The following is a 13136-nucleotide window of genomic DNA, read 5'->3' on the forward strand; positions in this document are numbered from 1 at the left end:
GATATGAAAAAGTGAGAGAGTAGCAGTGCAAGAAAGAGAGAGGGGGAGAGAGGGAGAGAGGGAGAGAGGGAGAGGTGGTGGCAGTGGGCTCTAGCTTGTCTGACACACTGACAGGCCAAACCATACACAGAGCAGTCTCCTCCCCTCCGGTGGCCTGGCCTATATTAACTTTCCATGGAGCTCCACCTCACAACCAGAGGCACATGGAGTAGGATAACACACTGCCAAGGCTCTGAGAATACGTTCACACACTGAAGCCACACAGAGGCTGGGCCGTCCCAGATCTGTCCACCTGTTTCGGACTATAGCACTGTTGGATATATATTTATTTTTCTTCTGAATTGGCTATTAATTTCTGCACCATGTTACTGCAGTGGATTCAGGAGAATTTCAGCCATGGTAAGTGATGATAAGACTTTCAAACAGGAGCAAGCAGATGTGAAAAAAGGAGATATTTATGCTTAGGATTTAGGCAAGAAGATGTGGTAGAGATACTGTAGCACTATAGTGAGTCTGAGGTTACAATGGGGGTTGAGACACACTCAGATGTCAGTTACACCATGTGAACTTTAGTTTTCACACACGAGACACTCTGTGCCCAACAGACAAGATTCTCAGATTACGACACTACAGTGCTGGGACATAGATTCATGAAGCTGGTAGAAACTAACCTGTAAAGTTGATGTACCAAAATGAGACTAGATGTCAAGGAGGACATCATTAATGATTTAAATTTAAAGCAGAATATGAGGAATATTTTCATTTCTTCTCCAAAATAAGGTACAGTGTGAACTTTATGACCTCCATTCATGAATCTACAGCTCAGAGCAAAGAGCAAATGGAGCAAGAGAGCACGTTATTACTCATGCTTCTTTCTTATTCTCAATTACAGCCGTTAAGGTCCAGCAGCCAGTGACAGAAAACAGTTATTTGTAGAGGATGCAAGAGTCCACAATGTCCACCATAAAACATCTGCTCACCTAAAACACATCATAGCAAAGACTATCAAGCTACTGCCTTGACCTCTGACCTTGCAGGAAAAGGGTTGGGAATAAATATTAGCCTTTTAGTAGCTGCAACAGTGTTATAGGCCTATAACTAAATAAAATTCATTCATTCCCATGTGAAAAATAAAAATGGGTCTTTCACATAATAGGACCCAAAAGCTCTGCTATGTCTGCACTGCCTCTCTTTAAATTGGATGATATAAAAATTATTACATAACTAGGTCTGTGTCTATGGGGGCACTGATGTGAGGGACAAACTCAAACTCCCTAAAATAAAGAAAATGTAGCTACATCATGTCTGAACAATTTACCCCCCATGCTCTATTACCCGAGACAGAAAGTCTCTCTCCACCTCTGTCGCATCCCCGGTCAGTCCGCATGCAGCCTCCATCGCAGAGCCCATCCCAGCTTGTGAGAGGCATCTGCATTCTCGGACACATGGGTTTTCACATGGTCTGCCTGCGGATGCTGATGTAGGCTGCTGCGGCTGTGATGCTGCCTGCCTGCCCGCCCACCCATCCCTTTATCCATTCACAGCATCCACAGTGAGGGAGGACACCAGCCGCAGTCTGAATGAGGGATCTGACAAAAACATAGCACATCCCGCTGCTCTGATCGCTTTGATTATGTTTGTGTTTTGGTTTTGTTTTTCGAGATGTGATTTGAGGACGGGCCGCTAAAAAGACAAGCAGCCTGCGCAGCGCGACCATATAGGTGCCAGATGGACTTTCTAAATCCGCAAGCCGCAGTGAGTGTTGACGGGGGATTTTTCTCACTGATACGACTAATGCGTACAGCTGCGTGCAATAATCTGAAAACAGCGTTAATTCCCATCAAAGGCTGGAATAGAAAAACAGAGATAGTAAATGGCCTGTAATGGTTGCAATTATAACAACAACAGGCTTGTTTTTTTTCAGAGATGAAATCAAGCTGTCTGGTCTGTAGTTTTCTGTAGCATGCATAGGATAGGTAGGGCACAGAATGTTCCTACGTTTTATGTTGTGTTTTATATTGATCCTAGTAGCCTATCCTTAAAAGACTTGTATGTAAGCCAGATTATTTTGATTTAATACGATACAGTCATTGTTGCCATAATTGATATAATGTTGTTATCATTCGCTCCACAAACCTGTAAACACTGTGCTGCATTTTGAATCTACCGCTGTCGCGTGATCTCCAGTTTTAAACAAATATTTTGAATGACTCCTGCTGCTTTCAGGTGATGCTCGGAGCTCTTAATTTCACAGGTGGTGTGTTATAATTTAATAAGTGCCACGAACGTTCCGTTGTTTTAACTCTATATTATTATGCAGTATACATACCGATGATTAATTTTCAGTACTGGCATATTTAAATATCAAACAGACCATAAAGTGAACAAATGTATCCATGGAACATAATACTACTTGTAAAAAACATTCATGACTAGTTTACAGTATAAAAATTACAATCGAATTATTGTTTTTCTCTGAATAGTAAACACAAACTTCAGAACATTACATACATTAGTTAATTAAAAATAATAATTGTAATGGGATCAAAATTAGGATAGACAAAAAGTCTGTGACGGGCTTTCTACTGTAGTAGAGGTTGTTTCCGGCAGCCTGTGAAGGCGACATGTGACGTCACACTGTCTGTCTTAGCTCCGCCCAGGCTTAATGGCGATTGCAACAGATCTGCTGTGCTCGGGGAGCGGAGCACACTCAAACCTTGTCCGGGTTTGATCCGAAACATAACCGAACTAATGCGACGAATAAAGACTGTAAGTAGCGTGTAATGCGTGGATGTCCACTGGTATTATTTTCCGTCTTTCTCCGCCGATTTGCGGTCGTTTCGAGCGGTTTTACCGACGTCGGCTTTGTGCCGCTTTGCGCTTAGGAAAGCTGTACCACGTAGTCAATAGCCTCCGCCAACAACAGCTCCTTTGTTCGCGCTGTCGGCTAATTTTTCTTAAACGTTATGTTTATTTTTTTCAGAAATCATCTGTCTGTTAAGATAACTGTTTTTGTATGTAGTCTGTTTTATGTGTGTGTTTCCTTGTGGATGTGGTTATGGGATAATTTAAGAGGACTGTCAGTAGCCGCCGTTGTGCTTCCATTTCTGGCTTTTTTTCCGCCAGTCAGCCGGTGGAGGCCAAAAACAGACGGTCTGACTCGGGAGTAAAATATGCCCCTTGTCTCTGTGTATGCTGTTAATAGACTCTTGTGGCTGTTAATCTGTGTAAATCCTTTGTGAGGGGTTCTTCTAATTCTATCGATACTCAGAAACCGGACCTGCAAGCGCCTAAACCGGGCGGGGGAGGGGTTTGTTTCTCACAACGACACCGCGTTTTAACCAGAGCTGACGGTTCGTTGCTTTGGTGAAATCCCCAACATGTCTCACTCATAACGGGTGGGAGGAATGACTGTCAGGTCTATGTAGATTTTTCTCATTCTTAATTTGTTTTTTTTTCTCTCTTGTCTTTCAGGTTATACCCAACTAAAATGGAGGATAGTTTTGATTGTGATTGTGGCGAGCTTGAGCCACCTGATCATTGAGGGTGAACAGTTACTTTAAAGACTTTTAGGCCAGACTCATTTTCAGTTTTATAGATCAGGTTTATATCGACAGGAAAAGATAAACATACATATACAAGGTGCATTAGGCACATTTCACATGAAGCTGCTCAGGACCAGTCATACACTGAATGTATCTGCACTGTGAGGATGCAACTACATGCTTTTATAGTTCAACATAATCCCAGTGCTTTTTAATTGGCATTAGAGTTAATTAAGTTGCAGCCTATAAACACTAGTTTACATTAAAACAATACATTTATTAGTTTGGAGCCGGAGGAGTTCCACTCTTAAGTTTTTTTTTCTTCTCCTTCAAGATGGAAAGAAAGTTTGACAACATATTAGTGCCCCGCATCTGACAGTGACGGCTAGCCAGGGGGGACTTGGTAGTCATCTGTACAGGGGTTAGTTAGCGCAGCCTCTAAAGCTGAGTGGGAGGAATTTTCAGGTAAATTCCTCCATCGGTGTGAAAGTCAGGCTTGAAGCAGGCCAGAGAACAAACGGCAGGCGTAGCAGCAGCTTGGTGTAGACAGTCATCATGGCAGAGAAGTTTGAGTCCCTGATGAACATCCATGGCTTTGACCTGGGTTCTCGCTACATGGACTTGAAGCCTCTGGGCTACGGAGGAAATGGTCTGGTGTTCTCAGCAGTTGACACAGACTGTGACAAGCGTGTAGCTGTGAAGAAAATTATCTTGACCGACCCCCAGAGTGTGAAGCATGCCCTGCGGGAAATCAAGATCATCAGACGCCTTGACCATGACAACATTGTTAAGGTAAGTTTTGAAACTCAAAGACAAAGATCTTATTGTCAAGTTGAAATCAGGCCTTCAGTACTAACCCCTTTGTTTTGCCTCTCACCAGGTGTTTGAGACCTTGGGCCCCAATGGGCGCAGGCTAACAGAGGATGTGGTGTCCCTGACAGAGGTCAACTCGGTCTACATTGTGCAGGAGTACATGGAGACGGACCTGTGTCAACTGCTGGAGCGGGGCCTCTTGTCTGAGGGCCACGCCAGACTCTTCATGTACCAGCTCCTACGGGGCCTTAAGTACATCCACTCCGCCAATGTTCTGCATCGTGACCTCAAGCCGGCCAACCTGTTTGTCAACACAGAGGACCTTGTACTAAAGATCGGAGACTTTGGGCTGGCCCGCATCATGGACCCCCACTACTCCCACAAGGTAGGCAAGTGTGTTGTGTAGCTGCCCCGTGTCAGTTCTGGGAAGAAGGATTTTTCACGATTAGTGTGAACATTCTGTTGCCCAGTAATGTGGTGCTCCCCAGAGTGACGCAGTTTTCACAGCAGGAAGTAAACAAGACAGGATGTGGTCCTTGAGGTAACGCCTCTGTTTCCCTTCTCAGGAGTCAGTCAGGGTGGAAAAACAGAACCCTGGGAACTAGTTTTCCTCCTTTTTGTGTCAGACAATAAGAAAATGACTTTAATCTCAGGTCTAAATATATAAATGAGTGGGTGGTGTCTAATGGTGATGTTGAGAGTTAGAGGCTGCAGTCAATCTAATATGAATATGCTACATTAAAATATAGAACATTTTTATACACAAGTTATAGAATCAGGGAGAGAGGTTGTAGAATTGGGTCTAAAGAGCTGTTTTCAGACTTTTTTCTCATTTGTTGTCCATTGTGAACATGGGCTTTAAAATTGACACACCATATGTTGAATGCACATATTTTAAGGCTCTCTGTAAAACCTGTATTGCGTTTTGAAAGGCAGTATAATAGCAGCAATAAAGTAGGTCTAGTATTAGAGTATGGATTACCCTGTCTAATTGTAGCCAGGTGTAAGGTCTGTGTTGCCCTTGGTGTCTTGCTGTCACCTTCTAAAGGGATGAGGAAATTCCATTCGAAGGCCATATGGTGGAGTGAAGTAATGAAATGTAGGCTGGGAAGTCTATACCTCCCCCCTCTCCTTTACTGTAGTTGCTGGATCTCCTTTGAGCACAGAAGCAGTCAGATGCTGACACGTGTCTCAGATTAGTCAGTGGAGGGGCTGAAGTGGGCTCACGTGATGTGATCCCTCTGGCTAGCACAGACTAATTCATATCCCCTACACAGCCAGGATCCTGCCTCATCATTCATCACTGTGAGACACACTTGTTTACTGTAACTGCTTGTTTCATACACTGCTGTTTCACATTTCAGCAGCACAATTTAAGTGTTGTGTTCTCCTATGAGTCATGCCTTTAGTGGAGATAGTAGATCACTATGCAATAGGAAGTGGAAGGTGAGGTCTCATAGTTGCCGAGAACCAGACAGAGTTTCTTGCACAGTAAAATGACTGTAGCCAGCCACCCTGTTTTTAACTGGGTTTTCATGTGGGTGTTTCCTTCTGCATAGGCAGTTTTTCCTGATGGGAAACACACAGGCAAATGTGCAGAAAATGAGCTTGCCTGAGGTCAGCTCTGGTGTGTGTCTATTGTATTGCTTGTACTGAGTTTTTGTCAAGGATACAAACACTATAGAGTTGTACTTGCTGACTTTAACAGGCTTTAGTGCTCTCTTTCTGTTGTGTGTGTGGTCTGTCTCCTCTGTGATAACAATAGTGGCATGTTGGGGTGAGGTAGACCTGATAACTCTTGCTCAGCTCTTGCTCCAGTAGTCCTCTGATGTTGCAGACTAAATGAGCCTTGTTTAAAAATGAACCCATCACCCCTGCATGACACTGTGGAGCCCACTGAAGTGTGGTAGTGTTAAAAAACAGTAGGTATTAATGTTGGCCAGACATTATAATAGAAGCATTAGGGTCCAATATTCTTTCACGACCACTCTCCCCTTCTAGTAGGAGTAGAGTGAGACAGAGCAGCTGGGTGACTGAGTGCATGTTATTTGAATAACGTCGTTTCTAAATAAAGAAGGGCTCTTTTCCAGTGAGCCTCAGTTTCTGGCATAGTTTCAGTAATGTAGTATCTGAATTCATGCATCAGTGGTGAAGGGCTTTTGTTTAACCTTTCACTCCCACATTCATATCTTTTTTTTCTTCTAATACTTGTGTTAACAAAAGACACTGTAGTTCACTATAGACTTTCATTAACCATGCGTAGTTTTGTTTTAAGTACACGTACCTTTGTATCTGTACTATTGACATTTCTGCCTGTGTGAACTTTAAGATCAGTAGTGGTGTTCGTGCTTAAGAATGACAGGAATTCACGTGCACCCATCCAACTTCTCCAACCCCTGCTCCCCTCCTTTTCCCAGCCGGTTCTTTGTCTCGTTGTGGGAGCCTTGCTCAGGGCGTTATTTGAAGCTAATCTAAAGCCTGTGCTCATTTCCAGTTGTGGCCTGCCCTATGGCAGGAGAAAGTAGATATATGGATACAGCAACCACTTTGATTGTTCTTGGAAAGATCTGTTACTCATAAGAGCAGCAGACTTAACGTGTGTCTAAGTCAAGACATGTCACATCTGCTCAGTGTTCATGTTGCATAGTGGTGAAATTTAGCTTAGTTTTTATATACTACTTTAAAGAGACTTCATTTGCTTTAAAAAAATACTGCATCAAAGTTTTAAACGACAATTAAACAGATACAGATACATAGAACTGCATTCATTCTTCTGTAAGTGTTGTTGAAAGTAGTTGCACTGAAGTAAACTGTAAGAGCCTGAGCCTGCCCGTGGTTTGCTGTAAACTTCAGTAATTTGAGATGGGAAAACTGAGGTTTTCAGGAATGTTATAAAGGTTCATAGAGGTCCTTTCTGTCACACAAGCATCCTGCACAATACACAGCTCCAAACCGCAACTGCAGTAACACACGCACACATTTGACCCAGTTATTAAGCCAGCAACAAGGCTGTCTGGGCCCAGACTTCAGGGATCTACGGAGAAAAATGTCAGAGAGTTGAATACAGGCTCTGATTAATTTCAGAGAGGGGGTTTCACATGTTTTCCCACATCTGTAAGATCCTGTATTTTGTTGTAGCTTGTAGTAGTTTGGTCTGTAGCAACCGTGTGTGTCAGGGAATGCTGTGAAGCTCTGTTTATCCCCTTTTTTATAGTCTGGTTGTTAAATGGTGAAGTGATTCATGTGGGTGGCTAAGACTAAAATACATTCAGTGGTAGCAAGGAAATCTTTTGTGTTGGCATTCATCCTGGAAATGGAGGCCAGGCAGAGGATGATCGTCCTAATTCTACACCTTTACAGATATCTGGTCAGACCTGCCTGAGGTTGCTAACCACAGCCTGACACGCTAGTGAGCCTCTTATTAAATGTCAGCCTGATTTTATCTAGATCAGGTGGCCAAGTTATTCACCAACTGTTGCCCTAAGGTAATGAGATGGTTGATGCTTTTAATGCCTGTCTGTCTGTGGCCCATTTAGAAATCAGTGAAAGAGGCAAGCTGGAATGTTCACCTAATGCACTTTATGCCTTCAGCTGGTCGGCAAAGTTTAATCTGCTCCTTTGAGTTCAGAGTCCATCGGCCACAGAAATATCCTTACGCAATGACCCGACACTCTTTCAAGCTAACCTAATTTACATCTCTGTTGCAACACTTTAAGGTAGATGCATGTTTTTTTCCACTTATTTTATTAGCTATTTCCCAGAATGTGTGTTGGACTGCCTTGCAGGTGTCTACTTCTAATTCCCCTTGACCTCTGGGCATGGTTGCCTGCAGTCAACATTACGTGTCATTTATAGGTCTATCAAAACAAGAGTTTGCAGAGCAGTGATACACTACAGGATAGTGTGACATCAAGTGTCTGCGGCTAAATTAGGGCAGAAACAGGAGCCTCGCTCAGTGGTAAGCTGGCCATTTTGGTCTCACCACAAATGACTACTGCATGTGGAGGTGAGAGGGCAGCAAGAGTGTTATCTTACAACTTCCCCTCCCCCAGTGCCCCCCCCCCCCACACACACACACACACACACACACACACTCATACAGAGGTCAGTTTCCTTTGTGTTCAGTGTCCCTGCGACCCACTGTGTTACAGTGTGGAGCAGGTTGGTGTCACTGGTGTGGCAGTGTTTGGCACAGGGTGGGATTATCCTGCTCTCTCAGACTGCTGACAGGGCCTGCACGTGTCTGATCCCCCCCCTTTCCCCCCTTTCATCTGTCTTTACTTTCGGGGGGCTTTGTCTCCATGGTGCGTACGTGACCAGCACAGAGCAGGCTTGCCAAGGAGATGGCACATGGCTTACGGAGTTTAGCACAGACCAGTAGGCATGGGCCACATCTGCAGTATTGCAGACTTCTTCAGCATTTTAATGTGTCAAAATGTACCAGAAATGTATAAAAGGTCATTCAGGGGCAAGAGATTGCCTTTAGGAAAATATGAGTTTAAGTCGCACTGTCCTGCAATTACATTTTTTTTCCCCTTGTTTCTATCACAGGGCCATCTCTCTGAAGGTCTTGTCACAAAGTGGTACCGATCTCCTCGCCTGCTGCTCTCTCCAAACAACTACACCAAAGCCATCGACATGTGGGCTGCTGGCTGCATCTTTGCTGAGATGTTGACGGGCAAAACCCTCTTTGCAGGTAAATGTTGGTACCCTGTCTGCAAGCTTAACAGTGAATGTGAAGCATACATCTGATTAGACATATGTTATAGTCAACCTGTCTGTTTAGAGCAAAGGAGATATGCCTAGAATCTGTCTGCTTTGACTTTGCTATTTCAGCTGGTGCTGGGACACACCAACTGGTGTGTTGACTCTTCTGTTTAAAATTGCCATGAGCTAAACACAAGGCAAACAACTTCTCTGTTCCCATGATCTGCCACGCTTATTCTTGCTTGAACTCAGTCATGCAGATGTTGGATGTTGTGTAACTGTTCCAAGAAAGTACCTACAGTGTGGGTTTGTGTGTACGTCCTGGTGTTTCAGGAGCCCATGAGCTGGAGCAAATGCAGCTGATACTGGAGTCCATCCCCGTACTGCGTGAGGAAGACCGGCAGGAGCTCCACAGCGTCATCCCCGTCTTCATTCGCAACGATATGTCCAAGCCTCACACGCCGCTGGCCAAGCTGCTGCCTGACGTCAGTCCACAGGGTGAGTACCATGTTATGGATTTGCACAGATTCAGGGTTATTTCTTACTTGATGGTCTAACTGTCCCTCTTTTCCTCCACCTGTGCAGCCTTAGATTTTCTGGAGAAGATCCTGACCTTTAACCCTATGGATCGTCTGACTGCAGAGGAGGCCCTGGCCCACCCCTATATGGCTGACTACTCCTTCCCCCTGGATGAGCCCGTCTCTCTGCACCCCTTCCACATTGAGGATGAAGTAGATGATATCCTGCTCATGGATCAGAGCCACAGCCATACCTGGGACAGGTGTGCATGTTTACTTACTTATTGCCTCTAAAGCAGCTGAGACCCAAAATGTTATACTCTTCACATTTTTCTCGTTGGCTTCCTTTGGAAAAGTTTGTTTTATTCTATGTAAAGGACTAACAATGCTGCTATACCAAGCTGCACCCTGTAGTTTAGGATTTTCGTTGTCATTTTCCAGTTCTGTATATTAAAGTCGATCCTGTCTCTCTTATTAGGTATCATGAGAGCCAGCTGTCTGAGGCAGACTGGCACTTGCACAGCACCCATGACCCAGACGAAGTTCAAGTTGACCCACGGGCACTCTCTGATGTAACTGATGAGGAGGAGGTCCAGGTGCATAAATTGTTTTGACAAACCTCTCTTGTATTAATAATATGTGTAAAAGGATAACATGTCCCACTCCTGATGTGAAGCTAAAGACTTACAGTCTGGTGTGTATTTTCAGGTGGATCCACGTAAATATGCTGATGGAGATCGAGAGAAGTTCTTGGATGAGCCGTCCTTCGACTACACGACTCTGTTCCCATCAGAGCGATCTTGGCAGGAGGACCACCATGAGAACAAATACTGTGACCTGCAGTGTAGCCACACCTGTAACTACAAGGCTGTGTCACCCTCCTACCTAGACAACCTCATCTGGAGAGACAGCGAAGTCAATCACTACTATGAACCTAAGCTCATCATTGACCTCTCCAACTGGAAGGAGCAACAGAGCAAGGAGAAGGCAGACCGCAAGGCCAAAAGCAAGTGCGAGAAGAACGGGCTAGTGAAGGCACAGATCGCACTGAAGGAGGCTGAGAAGATCCAGAGTCCAGCAGAGAAGGACAAGATGCAGGAGAAACATCAGATTGAGAAGCCTCAGGGCCAGCAGAACCAAGGTTTCGACTTTGACTCCTTCATTGCTAGCACCATTAAACTGAGCCTACAGCCAGAGCCCCGCCCAGAGGTGACTCTGCTCAGCGAAGTTGGCCTTCTGAACGAGCTGAACTCTTCCGTCTCCCAGCTGGAGGCTCCTCGCTCGAGCTCCATGTCCAAGTCCATAAGTCAGGAGAAGGAGGAGAAGTGCCTGGTTAACCTCGCCCAGTTAGGTGGAGGAGGGTTGGGAGTCGTTGCCGGGGACTGTGTCTGGCCCGCTCACCCCTGGGAGAGCTTTGGCTCTGGGGAGAGAGTTGGGGAGAGTGGCTGTTTGATAGACGAAGCATGCTGGGACATTCGCAAAGAGGACCACCTGCAGAAGGAGAGCACTTACACCAGCTACCTGGACCACTTGTTCAGCCGGAAGGATGAGGGGGTCACAGAGACTGTGGCCAGTCCGGAGACGGAGCCCTCAGTGGTGAGAGAGCTGGACGAGAGCTTCCTCGACAGTAACACAGAGATTGTGCTTAATATGCAGCTGGACTCTCTGGCCCTGCCTGGCTTTGACAGCACAGATGACTTGCCTCTAAAATCCATCCAGGCGTCCCTCACCCCCTGTGCTGTCAAATGTTCACCACAAATTGCCCACAAAACGTACAGCAGCATCTTCAAGCATCTTAATTAAACAAATATATATAAAAATATGTATATCTCCTCCCCCACAGTGCAAAATTTAGGCAGTTTTTTTTTTTAATATGATATATTGTACTTGAATCATTTCATACCTTTTTTATTACTTTTAATTATTGTTTTTGTTTATTATTTTTTTAAGTGTTGAGAGAGGTGACTTATTATATTTAAAGAGTTTTGGTCATCACTCTGAGCCTTGATCACCAGGCCTTCATGGGTTAATGTCTACGCCCTCATTGCTCAACTGGCATGTCACTCGCACACTTACGTACTGTAGATGAAAGGAGAAAAGTAATTAAAAGAAAGAGGAAGAGAAATTTGGATGTTTTAGGGTGTGACTTAAGAACGGACGGATGGTAGACGCTAACTAAAGTTGCTGTGGGCTTTTTAAGTGCTTTCAAACAGCCTTTCTTGGGAGGGGATTCATAAGGAAAACAATGGGGATGGGGTGTTCTCTTTTTTTAATTTTTTTTTTAATTCTTTAACTTTTTCTTTTCCCCAAAGAAAGCTTCCTAAATAACCCTTTCATACTGTAAATCTGACACATGATGCCAGCAGCAACCATTATCGTAGGCGTTAATGTAAATGTGTTATCTACCTCAAGGTAACAGCCGCGAGAGACACTCGAAGCCGCACTAGTGCTTTACACACATGACCATCCTCATACCATGAAATGAAGTGGTCACGTAGATGAAATCTGTCTCACTTTAGCATTTAACATAGTGAGGAGTTTCAGTAATCATTATTTATTTCTAGCAGATGTGCGATATTTATTTTATCAAAATGTGTTATTTCAATGTGATTATTGAAGATGGAGGAGTTGGGACAGACTTCCAGTTTCATTTCGGCACTATATGAGCGTGCAAGTGTTCGTTTTTTACGGTAGGATGCAAATTCATGTGTTATGTTTTAAAAAGAAGTTGAGGCTTTCCATTTTCCATCAATACTGTTCTAATGAATATCATTCTTTTGTCTTTTTTTTATTTATAGGTGCGTTCTGTCGTTAGTGGAAAAACTCCTTTTATGGTTAAAAGAAGCGCCTAAAAGTCTTAATTTTTTTTATCTAAATGTAAAAAAAAATGTGTGCATGGAGGCAAGAGAAAGGTACAGTTAAAAAGTAAAAAGTTAATGGTGAGTATAATGTACGTCAGTTTTAATTGTACATCTTTTGTTAAATTTCTATGTACTTTTTCCAGGCAAGCATGATGAATTAGGTTAAAGGTGTAGCATGTAGAACACTTATGGACTTTTTTTGTAATCATTGGTTCCTCTGTTCTACAAAATATCTCAAAATAAAAATTACTGGCAAAGATACATGTCTGCTCCTCATCATTATTGTGTTCAAAAATGACTCTGACCTCACACACTCTTGAGTTAAGTGGTGTTTTTTGCAACTTGAATTTTGTTTGACAGCAGCTAAAAGATCAGTGGTGGAGGAGAAGTGCTGACCGAGGTGCTTGCAGCCACATCTACATTCCACTTTTAATGTCTAAGCAGGCAGACCAAATTACACCACGGGAGCTAGGGGCGACTGGAGCTTTGAATCATCAGCTAAATGTGGCTCTGGCTGAGATAACTCTTTTTCAAAGCTGTTGACTTGATATACACACACATGCACCTGCTTTTGGTAGAAAACACTGCAGTGAAATATGCAGGGTTACATGACAATAAATGTGTACATTTTCCTTTTTGGTGTGTCTGTTGTGCAACAGTGACGCAGTTCTCTGAATGCAGTGGGTGCAGAG

At 43.8% G+C, this 13136-nt stretch overlaps 1 protein-coding gene across 2 annotated transcripts; it reads left to right on the forward strand.

The window, feature by feature from the left end:
* Positions 1 to 206: 206 nt before the first annotated feature.
* Positions 207 to 12705, forward strand: mapk6 (mitogen-activated protein kinase 6). Of its 2 annotated transcripts, none has more exons than XM_028401528.1 (8): positions 207 to 399; positions 3475 to 4337; positions 4426 to 4743; positions 8910 to 9054; positions 9399 to 9563; positions 9651 to 9846; positions 10062 to 10179; positions 10292 to 12705. In XM_028401528.1, exons 2-8 carry the CDS (start codon positions 4101 to 4103, stop codon positions 11384 to 11386), a joined length of 2274 nt encoding a protein of 757 aa, XP_028257329.1. In that variant the 5' UTR covers positions 207 to 399; positions 3475 to 4100; the 3' UTR covers positions 11387 to 12705. The 2 variants fall into 2 exon arrangements, with proteins under 2 accessions (XP_028257329.1, XP_028257328.1); XM_028401527.1 differs by lacking the exon at positions 207 to 399 and adding an exon at positions 2646 to 2769.
* The last annotated feature ends 431 nt before the right edge of the window (positions 12706 to 13136 follow it).

This window comes from Parambassis ranga, chromosome 3 (assembly GCF_900634625.1).
Source record: "Parambassis ranga chromosome 3, fParRan2.1, whole genome shotgun sequence".
NCBI lineage: Eukaryota > Metazoa > Chordata > Actinopteri > Ambassidae > Parambassis > Parambassis ranga.